Source organism: Homalodisca vitripennis, chromosome X (assembly GCF_021130785.1).
Source record: "Homalodisca vitripennis isolate AUS2020 chromosome X, UT_GWSS_2.1, whole genome shotgun sequence".
Taxonomy (NCBI): Eukaryota; Metazoa; Arthropoda; class Insecta; order Hemiptera; family Cicadellidae; genus Homalodisca; species Homalodisca vitripennis.
Genome location: NC_060215.1, coordinates 64,043,701 through 64,063,646, shown reverse-complemented (window position 1 = coordinate 64,063,646; position 19,946 = coordinate 64,043,701). Strand labels below are relative to the sequence as shown.

Sequence of the window (19,946 nt, the reverse complement as noted above, 5' to 3'; positions counted from 1 at the left end):
ATAGAGAGACGTGTTGATAAAAACACGTTATATTACCTAGGCGTGGAGGACGTCTTACAATCAGACATCGCACCAAATTGTTACATCGTATGCTGTAGATAGAGACGTGTTGATGTAAACACGTTACATTACCCAGGATTGGAGGACGTCTTACAGTCACACACCGTACTGTCTGGGAGCCAAACTTGTAATATAGTATACTGTAGATAGAGAGACGTGTTGATAAAAACACGTTATATTACCTAGGCGTGGAGGACGTCTTACAATCAGACATCGCACCAAATTGTTACATCGTATGCTGTAGATAGAGACGTGTTGGTGTAAACACGTTACATTACCCAGGATTGGAGGACGTCTCACAGTCACACACCGTACTGTCTGGGAGCCAAACTTGTAATATAGTATACTGTAGATAGAGACGTGTTGATAAAAACACGTTACATTACCTAGGCGTGGATTACGTCTCACAATCATACACCGTGCTGCCTGTGAGCCCAAATTGCAAAATCGTATACTATAGATAAAGAAGTGTTGATATAAACATGTTATATTACACAAGATTAGATAATGTCTCATATTCAGACACCGTACTACTTGGATGTCATAATTGTAACATATTGTACTGTAGATTGAAATGTATTGACATAAACACATTACACTACCTAGAATGTTTTCTAGCAGATTTTACACATATTATTAGTTGTGAAATTACCCTATTCGGTGTCTAAAGTACTAATCTGATACACAATAGCTGGAGGTGTATTATATACCCATTGATAAGATACAAGCAGTGATTAAATAGATATTGGAACGAAGAAACGTAAAATGCCTTAGTGCTAATAAATTTTCAGTATTTAGTAACTTAGACTGAAAAACTGTGTAACATAAAGAACAGAAATTATTGTTTTAGCAATTAAGGTTTTTATTTACTACTAGGTATTATTTGAAAGTTAAACGTACATTTTATATTCACATATAAAAAATACCGAAATGTCCATAGCACTAAATAATAATTAATTTTAAAGTGGTAAAGGTGTTCTTTCTGTTAGAACACTTTAGTTAGCTGTGCACTGGCTCATTTTATACCGGTGATTACCAAAACCAACACTAGCTACTATGTTCTTAAAGTGGCCACCTCTTATAATCCTAAAACTTTTCTAAATTGTGTTGGGCAACCACCTTTGTAAGGTCGGAAATAACTATGACGAGTTTTTAAAACACAAGGAATCAACAGAAGGTCTTGGCACTTACTAATATTCCATTTCCACCGATTAGTGTTTTGCATTAATTATCCTTGTTTGATCTAGTAACTTCAACTATCATTTTATTAATGTGTAATGAAAATTCACTACCAAGAACGTCTGGAACGTCGGTTTAAAGGACATTTCGAACCGCGCTTTGATATCTGACGGGTGATGAGATGTCTGGTCGGGAAGTGACAGTGTCACAGAAGAGTGAGCTTATGTACATAAATACTGAATAAGAGAGGTGCGGAGTGAGATGGAGGTGGGGCGGCGCGGTGCAGCGCGGTGGAAGGCGGCGCGGCGGTGGGTGGTAGGAGGCCGATCCTTAGCCGAAGCTCACTCAGTCGCTTGTGACGGTCGGGCCCGCGCGTTTGTCTGGTCCACTACATGGTGAGGTGAGTCTGGACATATTACTTAGCCCGGCTCACCGCCCACCGCACCTACTCATGTAGTTACTACAGGCCACAGTTACGGTTACAGACATGGATGTGACTCTCACCGTCGTGGCCGTCATACTCACACTTCTCACGTTCGGACAGCCTTCGCTCTCAGCAGCCGACTCTCAACACGGTTTGTATATAAATATTTACTTCATCCGTTTTTTTGAGCTAGTATTACAAATATTAAGCACTAGCTGTATTTATGTGCGATTAAGAATATAAAGTTTCAGTTTGATCATATGACGCTATCGTAAACTGAATGTTTAGGTTAAGTTTGTATAGACATTGTTTATTTACTTTAACGATTCAGCATGGAACAAGTGATTTGTTGAGCCGTGTTACACACCGAGTTTTTATTCACAATGTAATTTTTCTACGATAAATGTTAAATACCCAGTTAAATACTTGGTAGGGTTTGATTTATTCGTAAATTAATTTTGACCATCTTTAAGAAAGTATTCACTTTATAAAAACCAGTTTAAAATGTTTGTTACAACTTCTAAAAGTCAACTAAGAAACGACTCTGAGTAATTCCGGTTCACTTAAAAGCAGTACTTCAATTTTATTTTCTAACACGATGAACTAGTGAGTGAGTTGAACTAACCCATTTCAACCTCATTTATCTTCTCAGATGTTTAAAAATAGAACCAAAACATTGATTTAGATATGGACTTAAACATTTTATATAATAATATGTGTTAAAATCAACATACAATTAAGTAATATTTGAACCCAGAAGTATTTTAACTCAACCAAATATGATAGTCATTGTGGTGTAAGTCATAAACATAATTTGAAATAACGGTTTTTGTTTTTATTTGTGTTTTGCAATAAAATAACAAAATAGCCTATTTATGTAACTTCCTAGAAAAAAAAAAACTGTTTATATGTTTCAATCACACTGACTGAAACAATAAATGCAATCTTCAATGTGGTAATTTGAGCGCTTTCTAAATCCAAACAGTCAAATATTAATAGGCTACAAAATGTATTAATAAAATACGTAATCATTTATTGATAAACAGAGTTTTTTCTAACATATACTCTTAAAAAGAAGTGAAAGAGGCATTAAATGATTGTTAGATTTATACGTTAATTTTCAACGGTAGTAAAGACATTTTCTGTTTAAACGATTTGATTCTGAAACAGTGGAGAGCATTTGGTTAAATCGTACCTGTAGATACGGCATTTCTTTGTTAATTTTAAGTGTTTGTTTGCTTTTTTAGGTGTCTGTTACTTGTTATTTATAATTCTTTGTAAATGGTTTTGTTATGAGAGTAAAATAACATGAGAACATCTATAATATAAATATTTCACACTTGTATGAAACGTTACACGTACAACCAATAGTGGCGTTAATAAATACTATACCAAATAATAACTTTTGTATGATAGTACCAGATCAAAAGTAACACGTTTTAAACATTTAAATCTGCTTAATATTTCTTAAAATACCAAGATTCAATATAAATTACCCAAAATATTAAAACAAATATTGTACGTTTATCGCATTACTTTACACATTAAAACTAAATTTAATAGTCCTTATATATCTATATATACTGGTGGACACCGTTTTAGATCAATTTAGTTTTGGTTTTGTTTTACTGACAGTACAAAAAATATAATATACAAAATAAATTAATACCAAATGCTTGAGACCTACGTTATTCATATTACTCTTTGTGTTTTTGTGCACTTTATTTTATTATTTTCCTTGTGTAACACTTTTAAAATTGTTACTTATTTACAAATAAAACAATTTAATTTTGATTTTATTCTGTAAAAGTTGCTTGCTAAACTAGGCGTCTTTTTAAACGGTTACTCAAGTTAATATCCAACCATATGGGAATCGTTTTGAAATTATTTTACTATTTCTTATCCCTTCGTACCTAGTATCAATGTTGTACGTGTCATTTATATTGTGAGACATATTGATTTCGTAAATAACAATGCTTTGTTAAATTATTAGTTACCTAATAGTAATAGATTATGTACCATGATACTCATATATTTATAGTTTACACATGGTTATTATTTGTTTATTTCTGCAAAAATCTTTATTTGTCTGAAACTTGTCATCATAAATTAAAAAGATTTGTAGAATACAGTCTTCGCCATACAAAAGATATTAATACCTTAGTTCCCTTTCTGGGGAAGGGGTTAGCCCTCTTGTTTCCTCCTTATTTTAGTCTATAAACAGCTTTTCGAGTCTTAGCATTCTGTTTGAACTCGGTCACTCAAATATTTTGGAAAATCGGAAAATTTAGATGTAGTAACATTGTTTTTAGTATATTTTTCTCGTTCATCAAAAAGAATAATAACAGAAACCACCCGTGACGGAACCATAAATTAATTAGTTATGATACACCTTATGATAGGAGCTATATTAGTATTGATGTTATGAGTTTTCCATAGATTTTGGTAACTCTTAATCAGATATATAGTAATATCCGTATGCCTCGATACTTTATTGTGGTGGTGAAATATAAAAATATACACTTTCACAAAAACCCTAAGTACTTAAATACTCTTAGCAACATGGTTAGTAATTATTAGTATTATTTTAATTGCTTCACTATTTTATTTTGTAACGAAAGGCTATCCTTATGTACGGCATTTTCCTGATCATCCCCTTTTGGGTAATATATAATATATTGGGTATTATATTTCTGGAGTGTTGTTTGCAAATCAGTACAATATTGACAGTTGGCGCAAGTATATGATTACCATACCGTTGTTTGAATTACACACTCAATTAGATCTATAAATTTATTGACGGCAAACGCCTATCCAAAAATATGATAAGCAGCTGACGTATATAAACTTACAAATGTTAAAGGTACATTAGGAGGTTTTGCGATGACATGAAAGTTTGGTTTTAAGTTTTTATGGAATATTATGTGTAACCTATGGAATAGCTATCTTTAGCATAAATAGCCGGATCTCGTAAACAGTTTTTAATATGAAAGTGTATGAGTAAAATAGTCCGTTGGTCCTTCCTGGCTCTTCCTTCCATCCATCTTAAGCTAGTGGTAGTTACCAGAATGTTGGTTGTTGAAGTCATCCCTGTGTCTGCGAGAGAGATTTCAGAGTTTAGATATCTATATACATTCTATAGTTGAGTTTAAAACATCTACTTACGAGCTACTAAAATTTTATAATTTAAGGTTTATTTGCTTTATTTTAAAGTATTTGAAACTTTATCAACAGTTCCATTAAAATATACAAAATAGTGTACTTATAATTTATTAATCTGCAGTTTAAATCATTATACGGAATAACTTAGTCTAACCTTTTTAGTGGCGTGACTGCTGGGAGTAGATTATTATAACGAACTCCAGCAGTCCACCAGAGTATATACAGACACTACTAGTGCTTAAAACAAAATATAGATAGTAATTTAACGGATGCCATATAAATAGAAATACAAAAAAAATTAAAAATTCATACATTTTTGGCTATGTATAAATTATAATTCACAAATCCAACAAGCAATTCTGAAAAATGTCACTCGTGCACCGCAAATACAGAATATATAATCTATAATCGAAAGGCCAGATGAGATTGATTGCAAATAGATTAGGAATTGTAAAACTAGCAAAAATATTATACAACATGCTGTATAATATCTGTATTGATCTGTTGAGTAGGATTGAGTAAGAAAAATATACGGAAGCAATAAAATTAATTTGTTTGGTAAACATATATTGTGTCCTTAAAAACTGTTGCTCTATGGTTTTATATTAAATTTGTATTACTAAGTAATATTGTGTGAAACCTTGTAACCCTACATGAAACTTTAAAAAAAAGGAAGTTCTATTCCCGCTTCAAATGGCAGCGTAGCCTTAAACACCTCACTCCTGGTTAGGTATTAATGCTCATTAAAATTTTAATAAGTCTCATTTCCGTTTACCTTGATCGCAACGTTACCCATTCATTCCGTATTCTAACAAGCTGGAAATATAAGCTTTGCATGTGCGTAATTTTCGAGCACTTCCATTCATTTTAAAACCTGACAAAATCACTGCTTTGCTCGGAACTAACGTTACTAACAACGTATCTTAACCTAGCTGCCTGTTTACAATGATATCTCTTTCGTATATTTATAATAAATACTTATCTATTTGTAATTTAATAACAACGAATCTTAATATTGCCTCTTACTACAAATTATTTACCTAAAGAAATACAGAAACACTATATGTCTAATTAAAATAAAAAAATCTATTACTTTATTGGCCCTGTACACAGTCCCTGAATGTGTCTTATCTACCAACGGAACTAAACTTATTACAAATCTAATAAAATAAACATTGATTTCCTAGGCTGTCTCTATATGAATTGTGCCCTCACACTCGTGTACTTTGATCTGTATGTTTCTTATAGACATTTTTTATCCACGATACTGTTAGTCATTCAAAATATCTAAATAGTTTGTTGCTGTGAATGGTATTCGTTTGAAAAGTTAAATTTAAAGAAGATTTTGTGCTACCAATCGAAGTTACAACTAAGAAACTCTCTCTAACTCTTAACCTAAGTAGCGTCAGCTTAACGGGAACTTTCCAATCACCAACAATGACCGGTTAAGTGGACTGCTTCTAAGGACAGGGGATCTTATACTATTAAGGGAAGTTAGAGCTAAAATCTTCTATCCACTTAACCTAATCAGTAACAAATAAAGGTGACTTCCTAGTTACCAACAATGGTCGTGCAGGCCGTTTCCAAGAAAAGAGGTTTTTATACTACTAGATGATGTTATAGCTAAAACGCTCTCTCTACCTCTTAAATTAAGGAGTAAAAATTGCAGATACCCTTATAATCACCAACAGTGGCCATACAGGCAAACTGTTTTCACAAACAGGGCTTGACTTTTTTTATTTAATAAGTACCTAGAGTATAACTGTACTGAATGAAAGTAACATAGTGTGTATGGCATAGTAACTTGTTTTATATCGTATACAGGATGATTTTTAATGAATGACTAATAATCTAGGATATGTTTCAACACACCATAATGACTAAAAATTCAATAGGAAACATATCTAGAAACCTTTTTTTATCTCTTGCCACTATTATGTTTCTAATAATAATTTGTATTATAAGAAGTTCTGATCAACGGCAATGCGTATTGTTTTGTGACATGGATGGACAATTTTCAAATAATGTTAATCTTTTCCGACGTATAATGGTGGCCCGTTACAACCTTTATATTTCTATTTACCATGCAACCAACTCGTTGAACAAAAATAATACATTAATGTATTAATAGTCTATACTTTAACAACTAATTTATGAACATTTTTCAATTGACCTTAAAAAAATATCTTAGACTAGTTAATTCTCAATATACTTACTAATATATAAAACAGTAATCAGCTGTTCCATTGTTCCTATTGCACAGCTGGCTAATGTTGTTGTTTACTAACTAAGCCAGCAGACTCTTTATTTGTAAAATATCGGTTCAACAATACGATACAGATGTATTGTTAGTCTATTGTTTTGTGTATTATAATTAACCTAATCTAAAATCTCAATCAGTATATGAAACAAATCACAGCTTTAAGGAAAATGTAACATCTGCCTTATTTTTGTGTGATTTAAAGAACAATATTGTTGGTATGACTATAAGATAAAAAATCAAACCCTTATATAAGGTTTTTATACAGGGTGAGTTTGTAGCTGGCTCCAATTTGAAAATAAACTACGGATATATTAATATAGTTTTGGAAAGTACTTATTCATATAATAGATGTTGTTCAAAACATAATTTCGGTTGATCAAACTATTCTTAAAAACAACAATGTTTGGTGGAAAACAAAATGGTTTTGTTCTATTCCTGTAGAACAAAATGTTTCCGAACAATTCTCCAATTGAATTACTTCTAATTCTGATGTGCTCAATCAAATCCTACAATATTGCAGTCATTTCTGAACACCCTCCTGTTCATAGAATATTAGTGGTAGCTTAGAATAGTTGTTAGTGTGGTACAATAATTAATGAGACTTAGAGCAATATTTGGTTTTAAACATAGTAGACTGAAGTTTTGACATTTTAGTAAAGGTCTAATTAAGTAGATAAATAATATAATATTAGAACTTTAAAATGGAAGTTTCCATATAATTTACGTTTTGGCATCTGAAACTGCTATCTCAAATTTAATAAGGAGTAGTGAAGATAGATTATGTTTCAGTTACATAAAGCGAATGCAACGTTACAATATTGGATGGAATAGATCCTTCCTTGTAAATATTAGTTTTTAAACCCTTCTCACAACCTGATTTATTACTCTGTAACATGTAGCCAAGAATCTTGGTGGGGGGGGGGGGGCAGACAACTGATATTTGCAGTAGTAGGCAGAGAGTAAGGCCCCATTTTGTTCCTTAAACAGTTCTTGACCCGTTGTTGAGAACGATCTTTCAGCAGTACATGTCAGTAATACTGGATTATTTCAATAATAATAATCGTTTACTAAAAAAATGAATTGAAACATTTAAGATTTGGGGGGTCCGGAGCCCTTGGATCCCCTCGCTGGCTACGTCCTTACTCTTTAATTATCATCGTCCAAGTTTTTTCTCACAACGAGGTCCTTGATGCAAGGTAGTATATTAATATAGGCTTACTGTAGAGAAACTGATTGCTTTTTTTAAATAATTACTTGGCGTCACGTATCATGGACACGTCCCGGATCAATGGCATGTCGAATAAACTAAAAAATAGGGAAATTAAAATGTATGGCTATGAAAATGGCATTTTAAACGTGTACAAACTGAATTAATGCGTTCTATAACCATGTAATATTTGAAAAAAAAATTTTAATAAAGTTTCCAAGTAGAAAAAGGATTTTGAAAACCAATTAGATTTTGTTCATATTTCGTATTCTGTTTTTGAAAAAAAAAAAAAATATTCATGAGGTTATGTAGTTATAGTTTCCAATTACGTGGTAATGTGGACGCTGACTGTGGGAGCATTACAAACCAACAACACTGCTAGTAAAACATGTACTTGTTTCTAGTAATGTGGACGCTGATTGTGGTATCATTACAAATCTACAACATTGCTAGTAAAATATGTACTTGTTCCCGGTAATGTGGACGCTGATTGTGGTATCAGTATAAACCAACAAAATTGCTAGTATAACATGTACAGTACTTGTTTCTGGTAATGTGGACGCTGATTGTTATATCAGTACAAACAGCGTTTATAGTAAAACATGAATTGTGGATGCTGATTATGAAAAATATACAAATGAAAATTTAAGAAAATAGTTTTTGCTTTTTGTTTTTTTTTTTTCAAGAATTTATTCATTTGTGCATGAATGCTTTTATTCTCATTCTTGAACAAATTATGTAATTGATATTGAAGTAAACTATTTCGTTAAATTTACAAAGGTGGAATACATTCTTTGCCATACAAAAGATACTAATATCATGGTTCACTTTCTGGAGAAAGGGTTAGCCCTCCTGTATCCTCGCTGAGTACGCTACTGACAAGTAGACTCCTTCAGGGCTTTCATGAAGGTCATTCAGCTGCAGGAATTCAGTTCTCTTGTGTTTCCGTAGCACGCGACATTCCAGCACACTGCAATTTTTGCAATTGAGTCATAATTGTTGGAGTCTGGCCTCTTGGGTTTTGTCACTGTTGCGAAAACTTACACTGTGCAAATCAGAATTCAAAAATTTATTTGAATTATGGGCACGCTCGTAAAACATAAGATCTTTGTAGTAACTATTGGACAGTAACTTAAGTATTACCTTGCAATATCGTTTGGAATAATAAACTTACATATAACATGAGAATCTGTTCCTTCCCCCTTCTTAAGGAACATCAGAACAGCAATATACAAACTATTTACAGTAATTCCTTATCATTTTTTATACTCAATGAGTGAGTCACATTCTTAATTACATTTAATTTACTGTATTTAAAATTAGTGATACATTCATCATTACTTCAATTATTTACTTAAGCCAAGTATAGTATAAACCAAATATAAATAACCACATCAACCAATAAGATGAAATTCATACTTTCCAGCGAAATAGTCCGTCTGTACCTTCACTGACACAGATGTAACCATTATTTACGTGTCTGACAGTTGTTATTAGGCGTGACAAGCTAAAAAATATAACCTTTGAACCTGTGATAAAAATGTACTTTCTATATTTCTATCCCCTTTTATGCCCTCCCATTTTGACCAAAACTATAGCTAGCGTATCTGACAATGTCTCTATGCTTGTTTCACTAAACCTAGAGGCTTTGTGCTTATTCGAGACAAATTTGCTCTCGACTAAGAAAGTACTTTAAAAAACATAAACATTATTATTAAGCTCCAAATAATAGTTCTTATTAGGAAAATATTACATTTAAAAATTATAACATGATTTATTAATATATAACAGTTAATATTCTAAATCTTAAAATTTAACATTGAATTTGTGGAATCCTCAATAATAGGTTAGAGAAAAATAGTTACATTGCATTTTACTCTTTAAAGGAAGAGTGTGATTCTTATACGAGTATTATACCTGTCCTCATGAATCAATGGTCTGTCTTAGTACCTCATCTAACAGAATATGTAGGAAAGCCTCTACAGTACAAGATTTACAATACAGATAAAAGTGCTATGGTCACAGATATAATTTGAACTTGCGCTATATATAAAGTCCGATGTTTAACACCGTGCGGCAAGCAGTTCTCCATTCATTTTTGTATTAAAACCAATTTGTACTCATTTAGTTGAAATAAACTAAATCCACACTAAAATTAAACAAAACCAATAAACAGCGATTCTCGCCAAAATATCTCAAACAGAACAATTTTGAAAGTTATTACCTATATTATCCGAAAAACATGTAATTTAGTTCAATAACAACTTCTAATATTGGAATTCAAATGACGGCGACAGTGGTTTTAGAATCAGTATTTGTTTTAGCTATTACAAAAAGATTTTGTATGAGTTTGGTAAATAAAAAAGGTTCAAGTTTGTTTAATGCCACAAACTTATTGTTCATAAAGTTATTGTTTTGAAACTCCTGTAGAGAAAAATGTGAAAAGTATTGTATAGTACAAAATTAAAGAGTATCTTTACTTTAATATAACAAAGTGTAAAAATAAACCAGGTTTCAACGAGATAAATTATCACTGGGCTTCAAGAAATTTAAAAAAAAAAATGTTATAATGTTAATTGCAAAGCCTAAAAATATACCTCTAAACCACATAGTTTCAATAAAACTGGGTAATCCGTATGACTTGTCTGTTCGTAAACTAGGCCTCAATTAATTAAGAAAATGTTATAATGTTAATTGAAAAGCCTAAAAATATATTTCTAAACCACATAGTTTCAATAAAACTGGGTAATCCGTATGACTTGTCTGTTCGTAAGCTGGGCTTCAATTAATTTAGAAAATGTTATAATTTTAATTGCAAAGCCTAAAAATATACCTCTAAACCACATAAATAAATAAATTTCTTTATTGCCGTAATAACAATTTTTACAACATTGTATGGCATGCGTCAAGTCGTGTAGGTATTTAAATAAAATAATTTTGTAATGTTTTACAAAGTTATATGTAAAACTAAACAAATAAAAGAAACCACTTAAAATTTTAATTCTCAAATAAAAGAAAACTTAAATAGAGAGAACATTATGGTTTATCGTGTATGCCTAAAGCCTGGCACCCCCCACTCAACGGTTGTACCAGCTAACCTCCCCGGTCCACGAACTCGCCGACGGAGTAAAAGGCCCCTTGTACCAATAGGTTCCTTAGCTTCCTCTTAAACAGTGGTTGCCCATTTTCAGCCTGTAGCTCAAGAGGCAACTTGTTGATAAGTTTGACCCCGACCTCAGATGGCAGGGCTTCGAAAGCCCGGAGCCTGTGCTGCGCTGGTCTTAATGCATCCCTCCCTCTAGTGTTGTAGTCATGGACGTCACTGCCCCGCGTCACTTCACATTTGTAACGACAGTACAGGACAGTCTCGTACATGTAGAGGGATGGAAGCGTTAACAAATCGAGACTTTTGAAGTGCTCCCTGCAGGATTCTCTCATTCCTATTTTCGAGATGATTGCAAAGCCTAAAAATATATCTCTAAACCACATAGTTTTAATAAAACTTGGTAATCCGTATGACTTGTCTGTTCGTAAACTGGGCCTCAATTAATTTAGAAAATGTTATAACGTTAATTGCAAAGCTTTAAAATCTACCTCTAAACTATATAGTATTTATGAAACTTAGTAATCTGTATGACTTGTCTGTTCGTAAATGCCCTATTTTGTAAATTTATCTCAAACATTCTAAACATTTTTGCCTCGTAGATTTTTCATATGAAACCGAGTTGAGCAAAACGTGAATTAAACGTTTACTCGGATACTAATAAAATACTTAAAATGGGGAAATGAGCTGTTTCGAAATAACCGAATATTACTGTATATTAAAACGAATACCAACTTTCAGGTATTTTTATAAAGTGGTCAAAATATTTTCTTTTGACTTTATATATGTGCAAGGTTTTGAAGTACAAATTAGTAGCTTCGGTTTTTCATAGTTCAAATGTAAATATAATAGCATGGCATAGTAATTTAAAACCAATCATTTTGGGGTTTTAAGAAATATTTTTATTTTACTATTATTTAATTTTCTACAATGTATTACAATTATCCCTTCCAGTTTTACATTATACAATTGTGTTTATCCATGAAGTTACCAGTAATTTCTAAAGATAAAAATGTGTTTTTATATTATATTTCTAGAAGTCTACAAAATACTCATTAAAACAATATGCAAAATATCTTATTTGTAACGTATCATGAAGATGTCAAATACAATTTAATATACAATGACTGTTTAAATAATTAATTAATATAAACTAACATAGAAGATACAAGGAATATTATTGGGGAACATAAAGGTCAACATGCAGTATTAATATTTAATAAATAATTATATTACGTGTTCTAACAATAAACAGTTCTAAGATGTAATTTCCTATTAATATTGAAATTCATTCTAGTATTGATGTATCCTGACCTCGTTCCAAATGACTAGGGCTGTTAGTCCTGTACACAACTCCATAGTGACAATATCAGAGGGATCAGAGGCACAGAAACAACTCAAACACACTTTCAATGCTAAATCAGCAGAAATCTGGACGAAAAGTGGATTAGTATTGACTTGTTGAGGCTGCCGGTTCTAGCAATCTGAATTGTGGTACAGTGGCATGTTGGCGAAGGAAGTTTTAAAGTATACAGGAGAGTGCCAGTAAGTATGTTTACTCGTATGTAAAATTTATTATGCATAATAGAGTTAAATATTTTTTACAAGTTGTAGGAAACCACAGAATTATTCCGCGTAGGCGCCGCTTAGAACCTTTCTTAAAGTGAAATGACTTTTGCAGTACATAAATAGTATAATGAATCAATTAAAGATAACAGTGGCATTCAGTAAATTTGTACATTCTGGAATGGAATGAATATTCATCGACAATACAACACACAATTTATCGTTTTCTAGTTCATATGTTTACTGTAGTAAAGTAAGAAACAAACTTTTAACCAGTATAAGGAGAATTCCTCCGCAAAGAATTCTTTAACAAGTCAAGCATTCCTCGTGCACCACCCGTGAATTCCCTCATCCGCCACTGAAATGTTCAAAGACTTTAGGAGATTATCATTTGTTACTCCTGTTACAGGCTGAAGAGAAGCTGAATAAATTCATCTTTAGTATGCATTTCCTGCACACAAATATTCATGTTGGTTATTTCTATTTAGTAAATAGTAAAGTTAGAGAAGAAAGACAATTCAGAGGATAAAAATTGTTGCAGATAGATTTAATAATTCATAGTGTTGATCGCTGTATATTTTAATTGATGCATGATCGAAAAAATAAGTTCCAGAGAGATCTTTAGTAAAAGTTGTGAGTCCAAAAAAAGAGTAAAGAACTATTACTTGGATTTCTCAGATTTACATGGACTTTACAAAGTTGATTACAAAAGTTTATTCTGTTTTAGGGATTACTTAATCTAATCTATTTAAAATCATAATTATAAAGTCCTCTGCCAAAAAACGACAGTAAAGTATTTTATAGTGTACACGAATTGAAACAGGATAGTATAATATGACGGATTTACTAGTAGAAAAAATGTGAACTAGTATAATCAAATAAAGGAGAACTACATTGGGAAGGCGTAACTGTTTTTGCGTTATTCTGTAAGTTACACTTAAATAGATAATAAACACTTTGTAAAATATATACATATATATAATACATAATAATATATTTAAAAAATGTATACGCAACCTTTAATTTTGCTTTCTCATTTACTATTAAATTTTATATAAAACATATAAAGTTAAAACATATGATAAATATGAATTTGCGTTTCAAACATTTCAAACCGTATACTAATTAAGCTAAAGGTTCGTTTTAAGTAAGCAACGATACATGGTAAATCCTCTTCTCATTATTTGAATCTTAACCACTGCTTCCCTATAAAAGCAACCCCGCATTGTCCCTGAGCCGTCCTTCCCCGTCCAATCAGGATTAAGCTTTCAATAGCCCGCACACTTTCTCCACTGGTCACTCACTACACACTCAGTCCACACTTGAATACCTCTAGGACAGTTTTTACCGTTCAAAATATCCCAACTATATCCTATGTCCTAAAATAGATTCAGGCATACGAACATTGTAATATATTACTCTTATATATTAATAAACATTCTAGCTTCATATAACAGTGAATCACTTATACATGTATTCACCGACAGACTGGCAGTCATCACAGGACAATTAAATTTAGCATCTTATGGCCTATATAGTCCTGTAATCCTGCTACTAACAAAATGAAAATATAATTATATTAGATTCAATATTAGTTTTTAAAATAATAAAATGCAAGGGAGAAAATTCCTAAAATATTGTTTTCTAATAAACATAAAACGTATAATGTCCTCTTCACTAATCTCCCCACGGATGTAAAAATACACAACATGGTTGGTTTAAACAGAAATTCTTTTATATATTCGAACTTGAATTTTGCCAATATTTGACCAGCGAAACCCGAAAGTTAAAATGCATTATATAAACCCTTTAAGGGCCTATGAAAATACTCAATGGGGGATATAAAATAAAAGTGCTATGCTATTTGAATCTAAATATACGTGTTGTTCTGATTAAAATATGTGGGTTTAGGAAGGGGAACATATACAAAATTCCTCAAGTTTGGCTTTTAATTGATTTAATTTTTTCCTTATTTTAATTTTGTACGTTTGTGGCCCACAAAATGGTTCACATTTAATTTCTAACCTTTAAAGGTCTTAAGTTAACTCAAAGCAATGTCATTAAAAATGTAGAAGTAGATCAAAAACAGCATTACATTGGTTTAATGGTAGTTAGTAGTTCAGTTCACTGTTTAAGCTATAGCGCTGAGGAACTTAATGAGATCCTTAAAGGTGACATCTAGGTAGCATTCTTCAGGTGCTATCGATAACACTGTATCTATTCCATGTTTGATAAACAATAATGGGAACTAGTGGAACATACGTATCAAGTATCAACTTATCACAAAATACCAAAATACTATTGCTAAGACTAGAAATGCCTTGAGCATAGACTGTCATTGAGTCATAAGGGCTCAATAAGAAACGGTTTTATCGCCTTTAGTGAACGCAAGATGCAAATTGACTTATATCAGTAACATTGTGGTAACTTTGGCCAAGTTTTAAAATTTTACAAATTTGAACTAATTTATCACATCACATCCCTCATAATTCTTTAATTACACTTATTATTTTGTAGTTTACTCTCAAAACAATGTTTTAGCATGGCTTCATAACTAATCAAGGAGTTCACAGAAAACCACGACTGTACCACTTATCAACTTATCACTAAATGTCCGTAAATATTGGTCGCTGAAGCTTGAAATTAGAAACGTAGTGTATCCTGGAGCAACAAGCGCTCGCTAAAATACAGTTTTAAAACTTCCGCAATTTATCTGTTGAGCGTTGCGGAAAGCTACACAAATTTTACAACAGATTCCGCTAGATTTACATGTTTTACAAGATTCAAAGTGAATATATACGTAGCTTTAGTATCCCGAATTTGTCAACATTTATGCATTTCACATAATGATGGTTCTACCTTACTTAATATCTTCTTCTCTAATTTAACGGAAAGTTTTTATGCTAGGGTTAATATAAATCAATTAATTTATATATATATATATATATATATATATATATATATATATATATATATATATTTATTTATTTATTTATTAGATCTGAATATATCACTAGATAAATATACAATTAACCTACTGTAGCTACTGAACCTTTTGCTGTAAAAGAATGTTTCCTTGAAGAGCATAACAGACGGGTTTAATATTTGCCTACATACCTCCGGTTTGGGATTTGCTATAAACCAGGCACGATTCAATCCAGCTATCAAAAATTTCTTCTCAGATCGGATGACCGCGGCTGCCGAGACCGATGGCGTGGACGTGGGTGTAAGCGAGCAGAATGAATGAGTGAGTGAATGAGTTTAAAAACATGTTTGTAATGTGATATATGTTATTATATAAAGTATTGTTAGTTTTAGTTTTATTCTAATTTTTAAGTTAATTAAAACATTATATACAGATTTAAGCAGATTATTTTTGTACTTCAGTTATGTAATTGTTTAGTTGTTGGTTTTTTGAGGTTGAATGTTAGAAAGGGCTATGTGGATCGTCTCTGAACTCATACGCAAATAAACGAATTATGACTATGACCTCCGTCCTACTGGCCTTGAAATTATCCACAGAGTTTTATTACCTTATAGTTTCTCACTATAAAAATGGTAATCTCCCCTATGTATGTCTCATCCCAGTGATATGTATACTCTCAGGTAAATCTAAAGTACTACTGAGATTTCAATCCCTGAGATTTTATGAAAATCTGATATCTCTAACGCTTGTGATTCATCTTGTCTTTTATGTCTCATATACAAACGTTTCAGTGTACCAATTTATTACCTTTAAAGGTATTGGAATGTGTAATAAATAACATGATTAGTGAAGTTTCAGAAAGCAATAGAAAGAATTATGTGATACGAAGAAGATAAATTTGAGGTGACCGACCCCTTAGCACTGGTCTTAAACGTAATATTGCTCAGTAGCAACTAGAAAACACAGGTTACTATGTAATAAAGAACACATCCTCCTGCCTAGTAACAATTAAAGTTGTTCTCAGCTGAGTTGAATTTGACCCCTGACTTTTAAAAGTGTACATTTCTGATACTTGAGACCCAAAACATTAAAATCATATTTACTGAGAGTAAAAGTATTTTTAAACAGGCTTAGATCGCATATTTTATGTATGTAGTTCTTTAAAATAAACCAGAATACGAAAAATCGAAAATTAAAAAATTTAGATATACATAGTTCTTGTCTTTAAATCACGTACTTCGTAAAGTTAAATAAGTGCAGACATTTAAAAAAAGAAATATTTTTAAACATTTTTCTTAGGCTTTTTCCATACATGGTGTCCATCCACAAGTTTCGTAGAACAGACTTTGTTAAGAAAAATTCGATAAATGAATTTAATCTTGTATTTAAAAAGTTCACAATTGATGGGCAACTCAGCTCAAAAACTGGGACAATATAACTAAACGGTAGGACATACTCTTTTAAACATATTGGAATAAAGTTAAAAATTTAAAATATTCTCATATGATAGTCTATATATATATATATTATACGACTACATAATATATATAGCATGAATCCTGCCCTTTATTAAAAGTCATAAGTTTCATAATACCCAATATTACCAGCACTCTGCTAAATTGAAAACCAAACTCTAGGCTTTGAGATACAACCATCAATCAAATGGATGGCATTAGTAATTATGCTACAGTTGGGCTCAGCTATTATTAGTTTTGGATGAGGTGGAGAATGTTACTTACAACTGAATATATATGCATTATATCATTGGATCTCGTATACGTGCCGTCACCAAAGGTACTATTAAGGTTGACCTTAGTTGCTTCTAGACAGGGTCTCTCACAAGATGGGTAACAAATTAAGAATAACCGTGACAATTCAACATACGATTAACAAACATCAAAAGTTAAAAAATTAAATGGATTTGCTTATATTCCAAATTATATTTATTGTTTTTTTATTAAGTATTGAATTGAATCTTTAAAACTTACTTCATACAATTTTGTGTGAATTCATCTAGAAATAATTTGTGTAAAATGTGTGTAAAAGAATTAGAATTCTAACAATTTTCCAAAGTAAATTACTTTTCCATTTACATGCAATTTAAGTTCGTATCGTGTTGAAAACAAGTTTAGATACATTTTTAGGTACATATATTTGCTGAACTCTGCTCATTGGAGGTTCTAAAATATGTAATTTTTTACAAATACATTTCAATATTTTTGAATTTCCAAAAGTCCGAGAATTTTAATCTAGCATAAAATTATTTAGCCAACATGTTTAGCTCAGACAGGTTGGCTTGTCTATACCCCAGTGCTATGACACTTTCCAGCCAATCGATTCGTGTCCTGGTTGTATTGAAAGGCTCTTAAATCCAGTCCATCCCCTCACTAACCTGACCAAATTTACTCGCATGGTATCCTCACCAAGCAACAGGAATGCACTGTTTCGAAAATATATGTTATTTAAACATATCAGAATGGTATAAATGAAAAAGCGTTGGTTTTTCTGGATCCAAATCATAATTTTGTCCTTTTTTTAAATCGTTTCTATTTTCTAAAACTTACCCATTTGAGAAAGCTCGGTGATTAGATAGTACTCTAGACGAACTTACTCATTTTATAAGGTGGAAGAAAAAGCAAAACGAGCATACAGAACGTTGTGTGGTTAGTGAGTTATACGGTCGCAAATATATCCTGTCATGTCAATACTGGTTCTAATCCATTTGCTTCTTGATCAAAATGTAGTGGCACCCTATGTCACTAATTTGAAACGGTCTTTAATTTTGACCCTCTGATTTATTTATGTGTTGGTCATTATTAGATTTTAAATAACCATTTGACGTTTATTTTTAAAATAAAATATTAGGCAACTTGAGACCTGTATAACTGAATTATACACATAGTTCCAGTTTCAAAAGTTCAAATACTATTCGTAAAATATTTATAAATCGGTTAATAATAGCGAAGAGTGATATACCTGTAGCATATTCATATCAAAGTAACCATTTCGATTAAAATTTTTTACACATTTGGTTTAGCATTAAGTCTCTTGATTTACAATGCTCTTTAGCTGTATTTTAGGAAATTATCTCAATCTCTAACTTTTTCTTTTAAGCCTTCCTCTGAAGAGTAAAATTATCAATATCTGAAGGTTTCATTTATTAAAAATGCTTAACCTTTTGCCAGTTTGTACCCTTGGTGGATTTAACTCTTCGTTGAACCTAACCCCCAACTGGTTTAACCACATGTAGATGGTTTAATCACATTATCGCTATAGAGCGATAGTTTTCAATTGTGCACCTTTCTGACATCAGTTCAGCCAAAAACTAATAGTAAATCTAATAAAAAAAGTTCTTAAAACAGAACAATCTACTAACTTATAAGATAAACTTAGACCATACCGTCTCAGATAAGTTGCTGAAGCTAAAAACGTTCGTCAATTACAGATTTTCTCACTATTGGATGTGCACACCACGGGGATTGTTTAAAACTCCATTATAGTCTATGCCATTCTTGTTGAGCTGAGTTAGTTGCAAACATTAATGTTATAGTAATAAATCTTTAGTTAACTGAGAATAAATCTCAACCTGAAACCTATCTGATACCTACTCTAGGATTAGAGAAATGGAACTTAATGGACTTGCAGCTGACGAAATCCGACAAGTACTGTTTGGAGAAAAAAACTAATGTTTGTATAAATGGTTTTATAACGCGTTGTTTAAACTGTGATTCTCACATTGAGTCCTAAACCATTACGCTTCAAGATCGCTTTTCAGGCAAAACGCTTTACGACTTGAACGGTGTTTTGGCTTGAAAAAGTTTGCCAACAATTGTACATTGGTTTATGCCAAAAATAACCCTCCCAACATTTGAAACTTTGAATGTTTTTTACGAATATTGAGTACACGTCATTATCATATCCTGATCACAATATTCGATTAAAATTACTTGGAATTCACAGTTAATGAAGCATAAAGTACGTATTAACTTAATAAGAGTTTATATAAAAGCTGCACAATCAAAAATATTTTTGTATGATATATTTTTCTTGGATAAT

General features: G+C 31.7%; 1 protein-coding gene across 3 annotated transcripts in view; it reads left to right on the top strand.

Moving 5' to 3' along the window:
* Nucleotides 1-1,597: 1,597 nt before the first annotated feature.
* The window catches only part of LOC124369085 (latrophilin-like protein LAT-2), a 381,707-nt gene continuing 363,358 nt past the window's right edge, over nucleotides 1,598-19,946 (top strand). For all 3 annotated transcript variants that reach the window (XM_046826807.1, XM_046826804.1, XM_046826808.1), the window contains exon 1: nucleotides 1,598-1,814. In XM_046826807.1, the coding sequence (XP_046682763.1) occupies nucleotides 1,727-1,814 (88 nt within the window). In that variant the 5' untranslated portion in view covers nucleotides 1,598-1,726. The remainder of the gene's footprint in view (nucleotides 1,815-19,946) is intronic.